This window comes from Lynx rufus, unplaced genomic scaffold (genome assembly GCF_022079265.1).
Source record: "Lynx rufus isolate CCGP_SWC_20201006 ecotype Redwood Valley unplaced genomic scaffold, mLynRuf1.p SCAF_6, whole genome shotgun sequence".
Classification (NCBI taxonomy): Eukaryota; Metazoa; Chordata; class Mammalia; order Carnivora; family Felidae; genus Lynx; species Lynx rufus.
Window position 1 is genome coordinate 51,537,806 of NW_025814878.1, and position 22,127 is coordinate 51,559,932.

Genomic DNA, 22,127 nt, shown 5'->3' on the forward strand with positions numbered 1-22,127 from the left:
TTAGTGGGTTGTTTTGACTTACTGAGATTCTGGAAAGTAGCAATAATGATTGTTAAGTAAGAAAACATAATTTCTCTCATATTTCTCTTTTGCAATTCATTTTTGAAGGGGAGCATTATGGATTGCTGTTTTTCTTCATCAACACCCCCCCCCCCCCAACACCTCCTTGGGACTGTTTCCCTGGCCCATTCCCATGGAAGTGTTTATTTTGTCAGTAGGCCAGTGGTCCAAGACAGCTTGAAGATGTTTTAGAAATCCAGCAATATGGGTATAGACAGTCAGACACACAGACACACACACACACACTTTAAACAATGTATTCATAAAAACATTTTTTTAACGTTTATTTATTTTTGAGAGAGAGACACAGAGTATGAGCGGGGGAGGGACAGAGAGAGAGAGGGAGATACAGAATCCAAAACAGGCTCCAGGCTCTAAGCTCTCAGCACAGAGCCCGATGCGGGGATTGAACTTGGGAACCTTGAGATCGTGACCTGAGCCAATGTCGGATGCTTCACTGACTGAGCCACCCAGGCGCACCAACAACGTATTCATTTTAATAAGACTATCTGGTCTGTTGTCTTAGGATTAAGGAGGATTTATTTCCTAAGATTTTCATAACAATGTGTTAGATAAAGGAACTTTGTAAATGTTTGAACTTATAAGTTTACTCAGAACTTTCTTTCTTTTCTTTGATTATAATGCTGATTTTAAATGACATTTAACTTCATTTCAGATACAGAAACCAAAGCAAGAAAAGTAATTTGTTCTCTGTTAAAAAATATTTATTCAGTTAACAAAAAGCTTAGCTGTTAACTTATAAATAAGATTGAATAATTAATCAATTAATCAAGTTTTATTGCGGTTCATCGAGAGCACCTAGCTGTGATTTTATTGAGTTTATTTAAGAAATATACAGTCTAAGTCATGAAGAAATTTATGATCTAATTGAGCAAATAATAATATATACACATACATACTCTATATTATATACTTTGTATATATCATATACAGCATTATATATGTAGTATACTCATGTTAATACTATGTATATATTATATTGCATATGACATATAGTACATAATATGCTATTATGTGTATGCTGTTACGTATTTTTTATATGTATAATTGTTCATTCAACCAGATCATAAACTTCTTCATGCTATGGATTATATCTTATTTCCTTAATTTAGTGCTGAACATTGTCAAGCATATATATATGTGTGGGTATAAAATGTGTATTATAAATATATTGTGTGTGCATCACTTTTGGTTTCTAAAGCATGAATTTTCATTCTTTAGTGAAGTGGAAATGGAGATTGAATAGTCACTGGGAATGGATCAGACTAAGAGTAAACATTGTGAGCAAAATGAAATCAATAGGCAGTTTGTAAGAGGACAGAGGACTTAAACAGATATTTCTACATAGATCTACAAATGGCTAATAAGAACATTAAAAGATGCTCAATATCACTAATTATTAGGGAAATGCAAATCAGAACTACAGTGAGATGCCAACTCAAACTCAGTATGGCTATCAAAAAAAAAAAAAAAGCAGAAAATAACAAGTGTGAACAAGGATGTGGAGAAAAGGAACCCTTATGCATTGTTGGTGGGATTGTAAAATGGTACAAATGTAGGGGCACCTGTGTGGCTCAGTCAGTTAAGCGTCTGACTCTTGGTATCAGCTCAGGTCATGATCTCATGGTTCATGAGTTTAAGCCCTGCATCAGGCTCTGCACTGACAGTGCAGAACCTGCTTGGGATTCTTTTTTCTCCCTCTCTCTCTGCTCCTCCCTGCTTGCTCTTTGTCTCTCAAAATAAATAAGTAAACTTCAAAAAAATGAAAAAAAAAATCTTTGAAGCACCTGGGTGGCTCAGTTGAGCATCCGACTCTTGGTTTTGGCTCAGGTCATGATCTCATGGTTTGTGAGATTGAGCCCCATGTGGGGCTCTGTGCTGACAGTGCAGAGCCTCCTTGGGATTCTCTCTGTGCTGTCTCTCTGCCATTTCTCTCTCTTTCTCTCTCTCAAAATAAATAAACATTAAAAAAAAATGGTATAGATGGCCTGAAAAACAATTCGGTGGGTGCTCAAAAAAAAAAAAAAAAAAAATAGAATTACCATGTGATCCAAAAATCCCACTTCTCAGTATATATCCAATAAAATTGAAAGGAGCGTCTTGAAGAAGTATTTGTACACCCATGTTCATAGCAGCATTAGCTAAAATGAAAGCAATCGAAGTATCCATTGATGGATGAATAGATGAGCAAAATGTGGCAGATATGTACAATGGAATATCATTCAGCCTTAAGGAAGGAAATTCTGACTTATGCTACAACATGGATGAACCTTCAGGGCATTATGCTAAGTGAAATAAGCCAATCACAAAAGGACAAACACTGTCTGATTCCAGTTTTATGAGGTACTTGGATAAATTGTAGAGACATAAAGTAGAATAGTGGTTGCCAGAGGCTAGGGGGAGAGGAAATGGAAAGTTACTGTTTAATGGGTATAGAGTTTCAGTTTTGCAAGATGAAAAAAGTTCTGTGCTTGAATGGTGGTCATGGTTGCACAGTAATATGAATGTACTTAATACCCTTGAACTGTAACTTAAAAATGGTTAAGATGACAAATTTTAGGGGCGCCTGGGTGGCGCAGTCGGTTAAGTGTCCGACTTCAGCCAGGTCACGATCTCGCGGTCCGTGAGTTCGAGCCCCGCGTCGGGCTCTGGGCTGATGGCCCGGAGCCTGGAGCCTGTTTCCGATTCTGTGTCTCCCTCTCTCTCTGCCCCTCCCCCGTTCATGCTCTGTCTCTCTCTGTCCCCAAAATAAATAAAAAACGTTGAAAAAAAAAAGATGACAAATTTTAGGTTCTGTGTATTTTTCCACAGTAAAAATAACAAAAAAAAGAAATGAAATAGGTAGGGGGATGCATAGATATGCACTTCATTAATTTTATAGTTGTGTTCTTATAACTCATCTAAGTATTAACTTTTAAATATCTTGTAATCAGGAATGTAGGATACTAGAACATTGACTTTCATTGTCTTATATTTATTTAATTTTTTTAAAACTTTATTTTTGAGAGAGAGAGACAGAGTGTGAGTGGGGGAGGGGCAGAGAGAGTGGGAGACACAGAATCTGAAGCAGGCCCCAGGGTCTGAGCCATCAGCATGGAGCCGGACGTGGCGCTTGAACTCATGAACTGCAAGATCATGACCTGAGCCAAAATCCCGACACTCAACTGACTGAGGCACCCAGGCGCCCCGTCTTATATTTCTTTAAAAAAAAATTTTTTAATGTTTATTTTTGAGAGAGAGCGAGACAGGGAGAGACAGAGCATGAGTGAGGGAGGGGCAGAGAGAGAAGGAGACACAGAATCTGAAATAGGCTCCAGGCTCTGAGCCGTCAGCACAGAGCCTGATGCAGGGCTCGAACTTGGAATGGTGAGATCATGACCTAGGCCGAAGTCAGGCGCTTAACCAGCTGAGGCACCCAGGCGCCCCACCCCCCATTGTCTTATGTTTCTGAGGAAGGTTACTATTCCAAATGTTCAGTCAACAGTAGAAATTTCTTAGCATTTTTAAAAAAAAAATTATTTATTTACTTTAACATTTATTTATTATTGAGAGATAGAGAGACACAGAGCATGAGTAGGGGATGGGTAGAGAGAGGGGGAGACACAGAATCTGAAGTAGGCTCCAGTCTCTGAGCTGTCAGCACAGAGCCTGACGCGGGCTTGAACTTACAAACTGCGAGATCATGACCTGAGCCGAAGTTGGTCGCTTAACCAGCAGCCACCCAGGCGTCCCGTTTTCCTTAGCATTTTGAATGATAAAGTTGTCTTAATGACACAAAAACCTCATTGTACCTTTTCTTTATCCTATTATCTTGAATTATAGAAACAATTTTTCATTTTATTTCATATGTTATAGTGTTTATTTAAAAAGATACAGATTAATATTTGCCACCAACTAATGTTGAGTGTAGTCAGTATTGCAATAAAATAATAGTCATTTGCTTATTTTTTTTCTACCAGTTATCTGTGTCTTTTTTTCTTTTCAGGCAGAAGAAATGCATGAGTAAATTATTAGAATACAGTGCTGATGTCAACATTTGTAATAATGAAGGCCTTACAGCAGTAAGTGCTAAGAATTTTATCTGAGATTTTTAAAATACTTTTAGAAAATGATATTGGAGGTGATAGTAATGCAAAGTGCAGTACAAGTGTTTCTGCAAGTTACTTCTTGGTGTTCATGAAGAAGATACAGAATGATTTGAGACCTGATTCTCTGCTGTATTAAGAGAAGTTACGTTTCACTCTGTTTCTCCTATCTCCTTTTTGTTTGTAACCTTTCACTTATTTTGAAGGCTTATTCCTCTAGCTTTTGTCACTGACTTTCAGGGCACTTCTTAGGGGCATCTCTGCTCCTTCTTCATAGGAGAGCTGTTTTTTATTAGGTCCTTTAAAATATTTTAATATGTATGTGGCATGGTAGGAAAATTGGATGGCTAGGCAGAAAGGAAAAAAAAGACAATGAATGGAATGATCACTCACTGTATCCTGTGCACTCAGAGATAATCACTGTTAATATTGTGGCCTATATCCTTTTAGACTTGTTTATATCTTACCTATGCTAGAATTTTTATCCATTTTGCTATGTCACATAAGTTAATATGTTTTTGATCCATATAGATGTTATAGGGAGGTGGTGTGGGATATTTCTGAAAAGATTGTTGAAATCCAAAAATCTTTAAAAATTTATTTATTTTTATTTTTATTCTAGTGTAGTTAATATGCAGTGTTTTATTAGTTGAAGGTATATAATGTAGTGATTCAATAGTTCTGTACATGAAATAAAAATTTTTAATCATTTTCTAAAACTTCATTTTAGAAGTTGAGATAAAATAGAATTATGTGATTATTGAAAAATTGTTTTGAAGTTGTGACAGATGTTAAATTTTATATATCACGTTTTACCTTCCTATATATGAGGTGATGGTATTAATTAAGTGGATGGTCAGAATCCTTTCTATTCAGTTTTTATTTTTAATTTCAATACAGTCAACATAGAGCATTATATTAATTTCAGGTGCACAGTATAGTGATTCAACAATTTTATATGTTACCCAGTGCTTACCATGATAAGTGTTTGTTTTGATCCCCACCCCCTATTTCATCCATTGCTCCCTCCACCTCCCCTCTGGTAACCATCAATTTATTCTCTATAGTTAAGAGTCTGTTTCTTAGTTTGAAAATTTTTTTTTTTTTTTTTTTACCGATTTTGGTAGTGTTTTATAGATTCTAAATCTTTTAATTTGTGGATAAAGAAGAATATTGAGTATTTACATACCATGCCAGTTTTTAAGACCTTTCTGATTAAAAATATTTTTGGAGGTAGGGGGTACTGGGGCATAACAAACAGCTTGCCTAAGATTTACTTTATTCTGTGAATGACTTACTAAAGGTAAAGAATAAGCTCAATCATGATTATTATGTGGAACCCACAATTCCTGTGATAATTCAGATTTTGTTATATATTAACAACATAACGCTGTCTATAAAGAAAAACTGTAGTCTGAATATCTACAAGATGCTTAGTGATATGGTAGCTACCATTTGGGTATTACAAAACTATGGCAATGATGTAGACCTGTCCTTAGTACACTATCTGATATAGGCAAGTTAAGATGTTCAGTGTTAACATAATCTGTTTAATCACATAAGTTTTTATCTGCTAATTTCCCACTCCTGAACTTTAAGGAAGGTAGAGTAGAAAAGTTTTAAAAATCAAATTTTTACTTAAAAAATTATTAGTGCATATATTAAAAAATTTTTTTAATGTTTATTTTTTATTTATTTATTTAAAAAAAATTTTTTTTCAACGTTTATTTATTTTTGGGACAGAGAGAGACAGAGCATGAACGGGGGAGGGGCAGAGAGAGAGGGAGACACAGAATCGGAAACAGGCTCCAGGCTCTGAGCCATCAGCCCAGAGCCCGACGCGGGGCTCGAACTCACGGACCGCGAGATCGTGACCTGGCTGAAGTCGGACGCTTAACCGACTGCGCCACCCAGGCGCCCCTTTAATGTTTATTTTTTTGAGAGCAGAGAGAGAAACAGAGCGTGAACATGAGAGAGGCAGAGAGAGGGAGACACAGAGTCTGAAGCAGGCTCCAGCCTCTGAGCTGTCAGCACAAAGCCCAACACGGGGCTCAAACCCACGAACTAGGAGATCATGACCTGAGCCAAAGTCGGATGCTCAACCGACTGAGCCACCCAGGTGCCCTTATGCATATATTTAAAGAGTCAAAAGATTCTACAAAGCTTGTGGTAGAAAAATAGTCTCTGCACTCTTTCTGACTGGGACCAACCTTAATATTCTCTCCTGTGGCCCTGAATAGTATAGTGTGCCTCCTCCTCTTGGAAACTATTCTGGCCATGAACCATGATTCTGCCTAGGCCCAGACCACCATGATGGAATTAATTCAACAGCTGGGCCACTTGACTCCATCAGTTGAAGGAAGCTGGGCTGGTGAAAATATGTTGCTGCAGAACTGAGTAGTTGCCAGCAAATACATGGGACAGTAAAGCCAAGGGCTCCTGAGTTGGAAGAAACCTTGTATGAGGAGCCAAGAGCCCCAAGACTTTTCTTACAAAAGGAGAGAACTGTTGACTGTATGCTTTCTAGGCTGGTTACCCTCACAAAGGACTTCTCATATTTCTTCATTCATTTGCTCTTTCAACAGTTCTTGAATACCTACTGTGTGCTGAGCACTTTGATATTGTGGGATAGAGCCATGAATATGACTGACTGGTCCTTGTTGTCCCCAAACTTATAAGGAAGACAGGAAAGTTAACAGGCAGTGGTAACACAGTGTCATGAATGTCAACATAGAAAAGGAAGATGCTTTGGAAGTCCTAGCAGGGGCCCCATCATCACTTGGGACATTGGAAGACGTATCCCAGGGACATACCACATGAGCTAAGTCCAGAAGGACCAACAGAAGTTAGACTGGTGAATGTCGCGGTTGTGGGGTTGAGAGAGGGGGTGGGGAAGAGTTTTGACTCAGTGGAATAGACTGATGAAGGCTTAGAGATGAAAGCACGCTACATTAGAGTGGTGAGCTTAACTGGTGTTCAGGTACCCCTGGGGGTTCATGGAAACTTCCCAAAGGTCTTTGGCATGGATAGTTACAGGGATCACTTTCCAGACCTTTAGCTACCGTATGTACTTTTTTCTCAAGATTATGTGCTCAAGGAACATTCTGTAGTAGATATCCTGCCCTTCCCACCTTCATCTTCAAAATCACTCTTCCACCACTTTTTGAATGAAGTACATTTTGTGCTCAGCCTTCCTGAATATTGCCAAGGCACATTGTTAAGGGTGGCCTGGGGTAGTGTCAAACAAAAGAGCAATTCAAAGTATTAGTGTGTGCAAAGACTCTGTCACTCAGTACCCACCATAAAATCATGGCAGGATTTTGTAGACTTTTCCCTGCCTTACACATATTGCTGTTAGGGGTGAGGTAATTAAACTGAGTTGGTTTGTTCCAAACTCAGCAAAATTATAAAAGTGAGGCAATAGGAGTGATGGAATATTTGTTTTATTATGTCGCCTATAGCATCCCCCAACCACTGTCTGACAATTCACTGCCTCTAACAGAGGTCTATGAGAGCAAAGCAAAGAACATTAGTAAAAAATACTGAAGGCAATGTTGACTTATTTCACCCAGGTGACAAAATCAGGGTGAGACCTGTATCTTACCTGTCTATCTCAGGAAAAAGAGGAAATGGGTAGTGACTGCTAATGGGTACTGGGTGTCTTTTTGGGGAAATGAAAATGTTCTAAAATCGATTGTGGTGACGATGATTGCACAACTCTGTGAATACACTAAAAACCACTAAGGTGTATACTTTCAATACAATAGGTGGATTGTATGGCATGTGAATTGTATGGCATTATACTTCAAATAAATGTACATCTATGTTGTGACACCCCTCCAAAAAAGGAAACATTCTCTTGACTCTCCTCCCCAACTTTTATAAACTGTTAACTCCGTAGTTAGCTCTTAACTATTTCAATGGATATAGAAATTTAGTTTCCTCAAATCTAAATAATGTACTACTGTTGCTACTTCTTGCTTTTTCAGTTTTAGGCATTACCAATTGACTTTATGGAACATAAGGTTATTTGCTCTCTTTTCCAATCCCGCCTCCTTTTATCCCATCATGTATAAGCACTTTTCTGTCACATCTTTCCAATATAGTTGTTGTAATTTTAGTTAGATCATTTTTTAGTATTTTAATATTTAAATTATATTTATACTGTTTATAGTAGTACCAAATAGTTTGTTATAGTTACTTCTCTTTATTACATAGCATTTTGTTTTTCATGTAGTCAAGAATTGCATAAAAAAAAATCAAGATAATTGTAGATTCTTAAGTACCTATAAGAAGTAATACAGAGAAATCCCCTTACCTATTGCCCAGTTTCCCTCACTGGTAACATTTTACAAAATTATAGTATAATATCATGACCAAGATATTTATAGTGACATCATCTTTCTTGTTCAGATTTCCCTAGTTTTACTTGTTTATCTGTACCCAGTTTTACTTGTGTGTGTATATGTATAGCACTATACAGTTTTATTACCTGTGTAGGTCTATGTGTCCACTACCACAGTCAATATTCTGAACATTTCCACCTCCACAAAGATGTTTCGTTTTGCTTTTCTTTCATAACCATACTTTTTCTCCCCTTCACTCCATGCCTAACCCTTGGCAATCACTAATCTGCACTCCATCATTTTAAGAATGTTATATAAATGGAATTATATTGCATGGAACCTTTAGGCTTTTATATGTTCATCATATTCCATGGAGATTGATCTAAGTTGTTGTATGTGTCAATAGTTTGTTCCTTTATATTGTTGACTGGTATTCCTTGGTGTAGATGTACTACTGGTCGTATAACCATTGAAGGACATCTGGGTCATATCCTGTTTGGAGCTATCTCGAATAAAGCTGCTATAAACAGCTATAGTGTACTAGTGAACCTGTATTAGTGTACAGGTTTTTGTGTGAACATAAAAGTTTTCACTTCTCTGGAATAAAGGCCCAAGAATGCAGTTGCTAGGTTATATGGTAGTTTCATGTTTAGTTTTAAAATGCACTGCCTAACTTTTGCAGAGTGCCTGCATCATTTTATACCTCCAGCAGCAATGTATGAGTGATCTAGTTTTTCAGCATCTTCACCAGCATTTGATGTTATTACTGTTTTTTTATTTCATCTGTTACGATGTGTGCAGTTGCTATCTCATTGTGGTTTTAATTTGCATTTGCCTAATTGACATCTTTTCATGTCCTTTTTTGCTATCTGTATATCTTTCCTTCTTTTTCTTTCTTAAAGTTTTTATTTAAATTTCAATTAGTTAACCTACAGTGTTCTATTAGTTTCAGATGTACACTATAGTGATTCAGCACTTCCATAAAATACCCAGTGCTCATTACAGGTGCCCTCCTTAATCCTCATTGCCTTTTTAACCCATTCCCCCCACCCACCTCCCCTCTGATAGCTATCAGTTTGTTCTTTATACTTAAGAGTCTGTTTCTAGGGGCGCCTGGGTGGCTCAGTTGGTTAAGCGGCCGACTTTGGCTCAGGTCATGATCTCACGGTCTGTGAGTTCGAGCCCCGCGTTGGGCTCTGTGCTGACTGCTCAGAGCCTGGAGCCTGTTTCGGATTCTGTGTCTCCCTCTCTCTCTGACCCTCCCCCGTTCATGCTCTGTCTCTCTCTGTCTCAAAAATAAATAAACGTTAAAAAAAAAATTAAAAAAAAAAAGTCTGTTTCTTGGTTCTGTTTTTTCCCTTTGCTTGTTTTGTTTCTTAAATCCACATAGGAGTGAAATCATGCTAATTGTCTTCCTCTGACTTATATTGCTTAGCATAATATTCTTTAGCTCCATCCACATTGTTGCAAATGGCAAGATTTTCTTTTTTATTGCTCAGTAATATTCCATTGTAGATACACACACACACATACACACACCCCACATGTTTATCCATTCATCAGTTGATGGACACTTGGGCTGTTTCCATAATTTGGCTATTATAGATAATGCTGCTATAAACATCAGGGTGCATGTATCCCTTTGAATTGGTATTTTTGTATTTTTTGGGTAATTTTGCTATCTATATCTTTTGACATGTCAACCTATATCTTTCGACATCTTTTTTTAGTGTTTTATTTGTTTTTGAGAGAGAGAGACAGAGAGAGTGTGATTGGGAATGAGAGAGAGGGAGACACAGAATCTGAAGCAGGCTCTAGGCTCTGAGCTGCCAGCACAGAGCCCGATGCGGGGCTCGAACCCACGAACTGTGAGGTCATGACCTGAGCAGAAGTCAGACGCTTAACTGACTGAACCACCCAGGCGCCCCAATTGCATTGTCCTTTTTAAAAAAACAGTACCCCATGGGGCGCCTGGGTGGTGCAGTCGGTTAAGCGTCCGACTTCAGCCAGGTCACGATCTTGCGCTCCGTGAGTTCGAGCCCCGTGTCGGGCTCTGGGCTGATGGCTCAGAGCCTGGAGCCTGTTTCCGATTCTGTGTCTCCCTCTCTCTCTGCCCCTCCCCCGTTCATGCTCTGTCTCTCTCTGTCGCAAAAATAAATAAACGTTGAAAAAAAACAAACAAACAAACAAAAAAAACAAAAAACAGTACCCTGTTCTTGTTTAAAGGGTGCAGTCAATATTTCTCTCTCTGAGAGTATTAAATATAACTTTTTCTTTTGCAGTTTTTCCTTCAATATCCATGGTTCCTTTTTTTCTCTTGCTATTTATTTATTTATTTAGTATTTTGTCTTTCAGACTAGATGCATTTGTCAAATATTTGGTGGAACTGGGAAAAGCTCTTTGAAACCTCTGTTTATTTATTTATTTATTTTTTTAAATTTTTTTTTTTAATGTTTATTTTTGAGAGAGAGAGATAGTGTGAGTGGGTGAGGGGCACAGAGAGAGGGAGACAGAATCTGAAGCAGGCTCCAGGCTCTGAGCTGTCGGCACAGAGCCTGACGTGGGGCCTGAACCCGTGAACTGCGAGATCATGACCTGAGCGGAAGTCGGACACTTAACCGACTGAGCCACCCAGGTGCCCCGAAACCTCTGTTTAAATGAAGGAGGTTTATTCACTGTGGACTTCAGTGTAGGGTGATATGCTTGGGCATTTGCCTTTAGGATTCTTTCTGCTGTCAATTTCTTTAGGCATTTACTCTCAAGTTGGTCAGATTCCTCAGAGAAAGCTCTAACAGTTTCCAGGAGGATGTTAGTTAGCATTCTGGATGCTGGGTAGAGGAAAATGCTTTGGGATTTCAGTATTCAGTGTGTGTAAACTTGCACTTCATCTCCCATTTTCAGTATGATATTCTTGCTTCATTGTGCCTGGTGTCTCTCTTATGTAGAGACTGTTTTCATGCCTCTTGTGTTCTCTCAGATGGGGAGGGGCAGTTATTGGCCTTGAAGAGTTCAGGAGGGATGGTAATTTAAGGGTCTAAATCTTATTTAGGTCTGCTAATACAGATTTCAAGAGATGCAAAGTGCTTACTACTGATTTTGAGCCTTTTGGGATTTCAGTGATCTGAATCACCTTCTTGGCTTTCTCTACTGCTGGTTTAGGATTCAGCTTTTTGTTCTGATAACTCTGACAAAAGCTTTTAGCTTCCAAAACTTGTTGCTATTTAGTCTCTTTTTTATCTTAAGATAAAGATCTATCTTTTAAGAAAAAGTACTCTTTATTGTCATTTCAATGGAGTTTGGGGAAGAAATAGAAGTTGATGCATATGTTCAAGCTGCCATCTTAAAACAAGTTTCATGATACATTTTTTTAATGGAAAAAAGTCATTTGAAAAATGCATGGATTGGGGCGCCTGGGTGGTTTAGTTGGTTGGGCATCCGACTTTGGCTTAGGTCATGATCTCATGGTTTGTGAGTTCCAGCCCCACATTGGGCTCACTGCTGTCAGCATGGGGCCCACTTGGGAACCGCTGTCTCCCCCCCACCACCAAATAAATAAAACATTAAAAAAATGCATGGATGGCATAGTCCAAAGTTTTAATATTGATTATCTTTGAGTGGTAGATTTATAGGTGTTTTATCTTCTGTATATATTATTATTTATGTATGTTACATGCATTACTTGTAAAAGACATGAGGTAAAGAATATGGTGCCTACTGTGTTAATTACTTTTTTACTCATGTTTGCTTCTGGGGAAGGAAAAGTATCCAGTACCTTTTCTTTAGAGACAAGCTATGCATAGAGTCCAGGATCATCCAGGAAGCAGAGTATTTGATGATCCTAAGTCTAGGACACTTAACTATTTTGATCTATGGAATGCTTGATTTTGAAGTACATAAAGTACATGGTGTGTAACCTACATCTGGATGCATAGTTTTTCCCCATATAAAAATATAGGAAAATGTAGGGGCTTTCATTTTAATTTAATCTTTAGTGTGTGTATCATGCTCACATTTGAGATGTAATAGCATTATTTATCTGCTGGTTTTATATGAAACACTCCTTGCACAAATGTTAAGTAACTCCATGGCTGCACAGATACACTGGCTGGCTGTGAATGGGCGGACAGAACTACTCCATGACCTTGTACAACACGTCAGTGACGTCGATGTTGAGGATGCGATGGGGCAGACAGCACTGCATGTGGCCTGCCAGAATGGTCACAAGACGGTAAATTCATCCCTGAGGACTTTAAATTGCATGTATTTATTTTTGAAAACTTTGAATTTATGAAAAGTTTTTCACTGTGCATAATTGGGAACATGAAGCACCATAGCAAAATCTTATGCATTATATGGACTTATGATTAATATATTCTTTGTGTATAAAAGGAATAGAAAACAGTGCTTTTAAATCTGTTTAAAATATTTGGATTTCAAATTTATTTCTGCTTCATAGATTTTCACTAAAATTTTAAGTGTATGTTCGCATGTAATTTTAAGTAATAATGTTCTTATTCTCAGTCTTATTACATAACTTTTTCATATTTTATTTTTTACCATTAAGCCCCAGTTACTGGGATTAGATAGTAAGAAAGTGAACACTGACATTACTTAAATAGTTCAGCTTGGATTATCATATTTTTCTGCTGTCTTGAAATATGCTGCAAGACTAGAGTGATGGTTTTCATTCTTTCTTAGAGTTCTAAAATCATGTATTTGTTTAATGTCAGTACTTTCCTGTTACTCCCATGTACAAACCCTTTAGCTTTATAAATTGCTAATAGTTGGGGTGCCTTGGTGGCTTAGTTGGTTGAGTGTGCAACTTTGGCTCAGGTCATGATCTTGCAGTTCATGAGTTTGAGCCCCACATCAGGCTTGCTGCTGTCAGCGCAGAGCCCACTTGAGATCCTCTGTCTCCCGCTTTGTGGTCCCTCCCCCACTTGCACTCTCTTTTTCTCTCTCTTGAAAAATAAATAAATATTAAAAAAAATCATTAAAAAAATAAAAAAAAATTTGCTAATAGTTTTCTCTTTCATTAGGAGAACTGCTGCCTATGTAAAAATTGTTAGCTTAAGATTTTAATATTTGCTTTGCTATAATTTTCTATCCTGGTTACTTTTGAGTTTTTTTTTCATATTTAACATTATTGATAATACAGTGTTACTTATTTACTTGTTAACTACAACAATAACAACAGCAAAAACCAGCCAAAAAAAAAAAATCACCAGTAACTGCAAAGATACAGAAATTAGTGTGTTTATTATTTTGTACATACTCTCTCTGAGTCTTTATGTTGGGAGAATTCCTACTGGAATCTGGATTTTCATCTCTGCAAATACTTTTCCTTAATTTGGGTTCAGGATGTTGGATCCTTTGTGTTTAGAGGCTTTATGTATGACTATAATTCACAGAATATTGCACTTCTTTAAGATAGGCCGAGTGTGACACTGCTGTGTTTTATAAGAATTGGATAAAAGGAGGGATATAGGATTTTTGTTTTCTTTACTGGAATTTCTTCTGGACACCAATTGTTCATTTTTATTTTATTTTTTTGGTCTTTCATCATCTGAAAACTGACCCAGTGTTTCCTTCTCATTAGTTTTTACTTTCTGAGAGTCAGTACTATTCATTGAAAAAGCATTCTGTGTGAAAAAAAAAAATGATCTGAAATGCTCTAATGTGGTGGCATGGCCCAGGTTTTTAAAGAACTGTTGTGTATTAGAGAAGGGGTCCTGCTGGCAGCTGTCATAGGACAGAAAAGCACCCACTTTAATACAAACATTCTCTGTTATAACAGATTGGAGTGTCATTTACTAAGATTATAAACCCTACCTGTTGCCCATAACTTTTGTATAAAACACTGGAATTCAGATCAGAAGAGATCTACAAAACCCAGTTTTACTTGCCTTGAGCCAGTGAAGAAATAAGAATTACTAAGAAAATCTTATTTCAAAACATGTGTATTACAGGCTGCATTAAAAATTTAGAATTGCCTTCTGAAGTTATTGAAGAATAGTTAGTATAAGTATAATATACTCCATATGGTTTACAACCTAAAGCAGGTGTGGTGAAGGAAGGGAGAATTCCTCATAGTCAAATGCCTTTGAAGAATTATATTCTCAGAAGATTTATAGGGGGCCTGACTTCACTACAATGATGAGTTTCACAGAGTGAGATTTTGCAGATATAGAGGAGGAAGGGTACAAAAGCCATGTTGATTTGTGGTTGATTGTATTGGTGAGTGAGATTCCATTCTGTCATAGTTGGTCAATTATAATTATCTGCAAAGATCATGAACAGAGAAAGTATGTTTAGCACTGACTATTTTGTGAATCATTGTATGCATCTTTAATTCTTCAATTAGGGCAAGAAAGAATCTTGAAAAATTAGTCTATCTCTTAGCTTCCAGGCTGAAATATACCTCTAAAAATCTTTGTTGGTAGTTGTGCTAATATTACCTGTGTCTCATAATTACTTACATATTTCTGGGACATGTTCAAATCTCAGTGGATGAGCATATGATATGATTATTACAGGGTAGGGATTATTGATTTTTTTTTAACTCTTTGTATATTTTTCCCTAAGTTGAACACTGAGTCTAAAATGCTTTGTCAGGTATCCTAGTGACTTACTTTAGCAGCAAGAAAAAAATGGCCTTTTTATTGTCTCCAAGTAGCCAGTTCATGCATAAATTTATTAAAAGATCTTCAAAACTTGGTTCCATGTAGACATATAACAGTGCATGTAGGTTTCAGGATTTATATTTAAACTTAAAAACTTACATATTGTTTATATATATTTTACAGAATAAAATAGAAAACTTTAAAGGGCGAAAGCTCCATTTAAAATTATTTTTAAAAGATATTAGCACTTTTCAAATTAAAGAGGCAGATATGCTAATCCTCTGAAATTTACTTTCTCACTCCATTTTAGGGTAAATCTCAGGAGTGCATGGAAAGATCCTGATCAACTGGTTAAGAACTCTAAAGCTTTGTAGAATTTGTAATTGAATACTGCATTCTTGCTTTGATGACAAGAAGTGCTGTTCAGATATGCATTATTTTTTTAAAAGACAAAAGATTTGGAAGAAAGATTCATTTTTGTTTTAACTAAGAAATTGAATAATCTTTGCCATGATTTCATATAGATGCATTGGTTTCGGTAGTGGTAAATCAAGATAAAGGTGTCAGCATCTTACTGAAAGAAAGTGGCTTGCTTGCAGTCTGACCATTTTTTTCTTGCAACAGAGTAGCACTATGATTTTAAACTACTTCTGTTCTGATTTAGAAATGATCAGGTGAAAGAAATGATCATAATAACTCCTTAGTATTTTAATTTTCTATAACTTTCCTTAGGTCAGCTGTTATTAGTTGTATGGTTTGTCTTGGGATATTGATTTTATTTTATTTTTTATTTTTTTTTAAAGATGGCGGCTAGCAGAGGTCAGCTCCCTCACCTCTACAGTTCTTCCATCATTGCCTTTTATTTTTTTTAACGTTTATTTATTTTTGAGACAGAGACGGAGCATGAACGGGGGAGGGTCAGAGAGAGGGAGACACAGAATCTGAAACAGGCTCCAGGCTCTGAGCTGTCAGCACAGAGCCTGACGTGGGGCTCGAACTCATGGACCGCGAGATCACGACCTGAGCTGAAGTCGGACGCTTAACCCACTGAGCCACCCAGGCGCCCTGGGATATTGATTTTAAAAATCACTTCAGAGTTTGGTTATTCAGCTGGCCTAGTATATAGTCTTTGGCAACTTTTTCTTCCCTTGCCCTTATCTATCTCCTAAGGTGTATTCTGTTTACCGATTATGTAATTAGTAAATTGTTGTCAACACTTTGAAGACATTTCAGAGCGATAATAGAATTGGTATTGTTATTACATTTATTGTTTATTTTTACTATCATTATTAATATGGATGATGTGATTCTGCAAGGAAAGGTAGAAAACATTCTCTGAACCCTTAATTCATTTACTCTTGTATGGTAAGCTAGGACCAGTGTGTTTGATTTTTAATCTCAGTTTTAGAAAGTATAATAAAACATAATATTATTCTACATAGATATAATTGACACCAATTTTTTTTGGCCATAAATGGAACTTACTTTTTGATACTTTTTCTCTTCGTCATTAGTTTTTTAAGATGTATTAATGTGTTAAATTGCCACAAAAGGTTGATTACTGGTTTCCTAGAATAACTTGGATTTAGAAGCCCTAGGAAATTGTCAAATGGTTTAATCTCAATTTATATAAATTAGAGTATACAGCAGGATTAGTTTATGGACTAATTTCACTTCACTTAATTTTTATTTTTAACTTTATACTCCTAAATTTATATAGCTAAATATGAAGCTTGACAATATAAAATGATAGTTGAACCCTGCTTAGAGTAGATTTAAGCCCTTGAAACTTAAAAACATTGTTTGACACTGACATTATAGACTATCTTTGATAGAACTGACTGCATGTTTTACTGAAATTGTAAGCTTGTTAAGGAACAATGTTTGCCTACTTTCAGTCCGCTCTGTTGATACCTTTCAGTCAGCTTCCAAGCTTTTCATCTAGAGAATTACAGGACAGCCATGCAAACTTAATTGAAAGCTTTTACAAAAACATTTGTTGGGTTCAGCCTTGAGGCACAAAGGTAGATAGATTAACATTTTGGATTGTATTTTTGGGTTCAGAGTAATTTTATCTATTCTAATGTTAGAATTCTCCTTTAATCACTTCTGGGAAATGTGAGCAAATAATAGAAAGTTCTGTTACTGTGATTTTCAACACAACTGGAAAATAATGAGTTTTACTAGATGTTTACTAGATGTTTTCATATGACTTCAAAGTTTTGATAGGTTTAGGTGGACAGTTTTCTATAGAAAACCTATATAAACCAGTCATTGATTAGTGAGTTGGCCATTTTTTCTTGGTGCGTAAGTTATTTGTACATTGCTGTCAAGTCATGTCATCAGAATTATTTTTAATAAAAGATAAAGATGCTTTTTTGTTGTTGTTTGGTCTTCTTTTAGGTAGTAATGATACCATAACTCAGATTTTTACTTGTAGTTTTAATATTGAATATCTGTTTCTTTTTACTTTGATCAGTGTTGTTTAGAGAGTTGACATTGATAAAGTAGAGCTGCCTTGGATTTCTTGCTTTGTAATTTATCAGTGTATTGGGCACAGGTGGTCTTGGTTAGTCACTGCCTTCAATTAAATGACTTTTGAGATTGACCCAAACATTAGCTTTTGCACATTAGTTTTCCACTTAGAATATTGTTGTATCACTTGAAAGGTCATGAACAGTCTGTTGAAGATGTGTTGTTTCTTTTCAAGAATTTCTTTAAGCCATATGAAAATCCCCGAAGTGCTTTTTTTTTTCAACATTCCTTCCCAGCACTTTCTTATACTGTAAGGAGGAAGGACCCCCCATTGTAGATTATCTAGGAATAGGAGAATTGTTTTGTTTTGTTTGCGGGGGGAGGGGGTGTTGGACAGGGAATTTGAAGTTTTGATTATTGTTTTTATTATTTTTTAATGTTCTTTTATTTTTGAGAGCAAGTGAGGGAGGGGCAGAGTAAGAGGGAGACAGAGGATCCAAAGTGGGCTCTGCCCTGACAGCAGAGAGTCTGATACAGGGCTCAGACTCATAAGCTGTGAAATCATGACCTGAGCTACAGTTAGACACAACCAACGAGCCACCCAGGAGCCCCTAAAGTTTTGATTATTTTAAAAGCATATTTTGATGATCTGTGTTAGGCAAATAAAATGATTTCAGTTCAGTGTCATTCTTAAAATTATGTATTATGTTAAATTGGAAAATGTAGACAACCAGTTATCATTCAGGATATTTATGTTGGTATGCTTTTATATGTCTGCATTTTATACTGTAAGCTGCTGAGCTTAATTTTTTTCAAGTAAATGAGAAGTCACAAAATTTTGAAAACAGAAGAACTTAGGACTGTTGTAAACCACAGGTCTTTTTTGAACTTCATGGTTTATAGTCACAATACAATAGACACAATGCAGTTTTTACAGAAGTATTTGTATATAGGGGTACAGGTGTGAGGAATTTGCTAAAGCACATTGACTCCAAATCTCTCGTAGAGAATCTTGTTAATTTTTCTGCATATCACTAGTTACTGTCTAGCACAGTACATATTTTATTTGTTTTGTCTCTTGGTCTTCCTTTTCTGCTAGAACATAAACTTCATGCGGGCAAAGATTTTTGTTCATTGCTGTAACTCCAGCATCTAGAGTCGTCTCTAGTACATAATAGACATTGGATTTTTTTTTTTTTAAAAGATGGAATGGACAAGACAAACACAGTACTATTTCAGCCAGTTTTTTCCTGCCATTTTCTTTCCATTTCTGAATGTTTGTCACTTTAAAATTTTGTGCCTTTAAGTGTTGTACATAGTGCTGATTCTTATAAAAGTTCGGGTTTAATTTGTTTCTACTGGTGAAAATCTCTGGTTTTGAGACCTGTTAGGGATTTTAGTTGTTAAATCTAGAATTATTTTCTTCAATTATGTTTTTCCTTATGCTTCTGTATAATTTAAAGTCCTCTAGTAGAGAGCTTTCATGTATTTATTTTAGTTTAATAAACACGCAGAGTTTCCTCCACCTGAGTTTTACTAGTTTCAAAGTTATTTTGCCCTTTGTATACATACAAGTAGTTCTACATAGACTGAAAATATTTTTTAAAAACTGTGATTTAGGTTATCTGTGACTTTCTTGCTCCTCCTCCTCTTCCATTTAACTGGTGATTGAATTCTAAATTATCCTTTCTCCTCCTGTTTCAGAGCTTTTACAAAAAGCAGTCTGTATACAAACCCGTTTTTTTAATCCTAAAGATTCATGACTTTTCAGTCATTTCAGTGCTACGAGGCAGAGGCAGTTTTCATTCTTCACATTCAAATCCTTTTATATACTATTTATCCTTACTCTAAAGGAACTGTTTTTTTCTCCTTATTTGTCTTCAGGCAACATTCTAGGTACAAGTGGAACTGTTGAAAGCTTTTTAAAAATACATGTTTCTTTTAGTAGGTACATATTTTGATGATAATTTTGTTAGAAAAGCAGAAAGATTTACAAATGGAAAAGAAAATGCTAGAATGAGCTATTTTTACTTTCTTGATCTTTTCTTAAGAACAGAAATAATTTTTCATGTCTTCATCAGATATTTCCTATAAGTGAGGATGTGATAGGAACATATGATAGTTCATATTATAAGTCATGCTTTCTTGCTATGATTTGCCTAGTTTGTCTCATCACATTGTTGAAGAGAACAGTAGAGAGGAATATGTTAGTCTAATGGCTAAATTGTTTTTGTGCTCTTAAGTTCTACAGTATAGACACAGAAGTACTGTAAAAAGTATATGATTTAAAATGTATTATTTTAAAACTGAACACAAACAGCTGTCTAGGCACTTAAGTTTGACTCTCAAGTAGTTATTTAGTGGGGAATTGGTAGAATTAATGCAGTTTGTGAAAGTATGCCAGTTAGCCATAATACTATTTAGTAGTCTGAATTCAGAAAAATTAGAATTCCTACTTTTTGGTAGGTAGCATAGTGGTTATGAATACAGGCTTAGGTTTAATCCCTGCATCCCTGTTTATTTGTATGTTGGGGTACACATTACTTGACTTCTGTGAGACTCAGTTTTCTACTTTAAAAGTAGAAAGAATATCTGTTTCCTCACAGGATGTATTAAATTTATTAGCACAGTTTCCAGGCACATGTTAAGGTTACTTAAAATATTATATTATATGTTTTACATTTTAAACATTTCAAACTGTATAATTTTTGTGAATGTATAATATGTTTTATTAATAATTTCTGCTTCTATCTGGATTGCTTGGTTTTAATTGCATATTAGTATATATTTTCAATAAATTTGCTTTCATCTCTCTTGAGCCTTTTGAATTGTGGCTTGTGTCTAATTGCTGTAACAGTTAATGAACATTATTGCTGTTGTCTGTCTCATTCTTCTTTTGGGCCATGCAGATGCAGCTTCTAGGTCAAAGCTCAGAAAGGAGAAAGTCATAATCAAAAGGCTTAAATAGGTTTTGTCTTATAAAATACTGACCTAAATGCTTATTTTTCTTATATTTGAAAGTTGTGCTTGACTACTTGTCCTTAGTTTAAAGGAATTATATAGCTGATGATAAAGTCTTATGTAACAGTGTTTCTATTCCTCTTGGGATAGAAGTAAATAAAGTAGCAGTACTTGATATCTTTGTTTTAATTTTTATTTTTATTAAATTAAAAAAAATCTTTAAATGTTTGTTTATTTATTTTTGAGAGAGAGAGTGCTAACAGGGGAGGGACAGAGAGGGAAACACAGAATCCAAAGCAGGTTCCAGGCTCTGAGCTGTTAGCACAGAGCCCAATGCAGGGCTCGAACTCAAGAACTGTGTGATCATGACGTGAACTAAAGTCGATTGCTTAACTGACTGAGCCACCCAGGCAACCCTCTTTTTCTTTTCTTTTTTTAATGTTTATTTATTTTTGAGAGACAGAGAGAGACAGAGTGTGAGTGGGGGAGGGCAGAGGGAGAGGGAGACACAGAATCCAAAGCAGGCTCCAGACTCCGAGCAGTCAGCACAGAGCCCAATACAGGGCTGGAACCCATGAGCCCTGAGATCATGACCTGAGCCTAAGTCGGACACTTAACCAACTGAGCCACCAAGGTGCCCTCGTGAGTACTGTTATCTTAAAATATTTTTATCAAAATCTTTGCAGTAAAAATGATAGTCCCTTGAACCACCATTTTTTGTGAAGCCATGATCACCAGGCAGCAATTTTCAACTCTTAGATTTTCCTCTGGTATCTGTTTTCAAACAATATGCTTCTATTGCTCTTTCTCAACTTTTAGGTAACACTGAATCATTTCTTGTCCTGGTTGAGTGAGGATTTAACTCATTTAAATCCTCTTCCCATGCCTTCTTCCCCCATTTCTAAAATTATATTGTACATTTTGGCTAGATAAGACTAGTTGTATATATAGTTAGGTAAATATTGTTTACTGCTGAGTCAAGTAATGAATTGTAATAACATTTTCTATCTAGGGTGACTACTTTTATTAAAGTTAATAATTGGCCTTGTTTAATTTTTCTTTTTATAAATCAGTAATTCTTCCTGTATGCTCCTACAAAATATCTTAGTACTGTTTTCAACAAAGACAAATTCATTAATTATCACTTCCATTTTTTTTTTTTTAACTTGGGAATTTCTTAGTCTCTCTTATTTATGTTCAATCCCAAATAGTCTAGATTTCGCATCTTCTACTTTGATGTGTTCCTTCGTTTTAGAGGAGGATATCCTCCAGTAGCTTCTTGGAAAAGGTGCATTGGAGGGAATTTTTTCCCTCAAATCTTACATAGCTCAGCATATTTTTTATTTAAAACCATGTATTTGAGTGGTAGTGTGGTTGGTTGTAGGATTCTACATTGGAAGTTATTTACTTTACTTTTTTGAAGGCATTTCATGTTTTAAATTCCAGTGTTGCGGTTGAGAAGTTTAGCGCTAATCTGATTTCTGTTTATCTCTGGAATCGTACATCCCTAGTATTCTGCAATTTCACTTTGATGTACCTTGTTGAAAGTCTTAATT

General features: G+C 36.1%; 1 protein-coding gene across 4 annotated transcripts in view; it reads left to right on the plus strand.

Annotated features, from left to right (window-relative positions):
* Window positions 1–22,127, plus strand: part of HACE1 (HECT domain and ankyrin repeat containing E3 ubiquitin protein ligase 1) — a 122,666-nt gene that overhangs the window by 13,361 nt on the left and 87,178 nt on the right. For 2 of the 4 annotated variants that reach the window (XM_047102212.1, XM_047102214.1), the window contains exons 5-6: window positions 4,067–4,142; window positions 12,609–12,740. In XM_047102212.1, coding sequence (XP_046958168.1) covers window positions 4,067–4,142; window positions 12,609–12,740 — 208 coding nt within the window. Of the gene's footprint in view, window positions 1–4,066; window positions 4,143–12,608; window positions 12,741–22,127 lie in introns of those variants that run through there. The other 2 variants (XM_047102213.1, XM_047102215.1) reach the window with 2 other exon arrangements.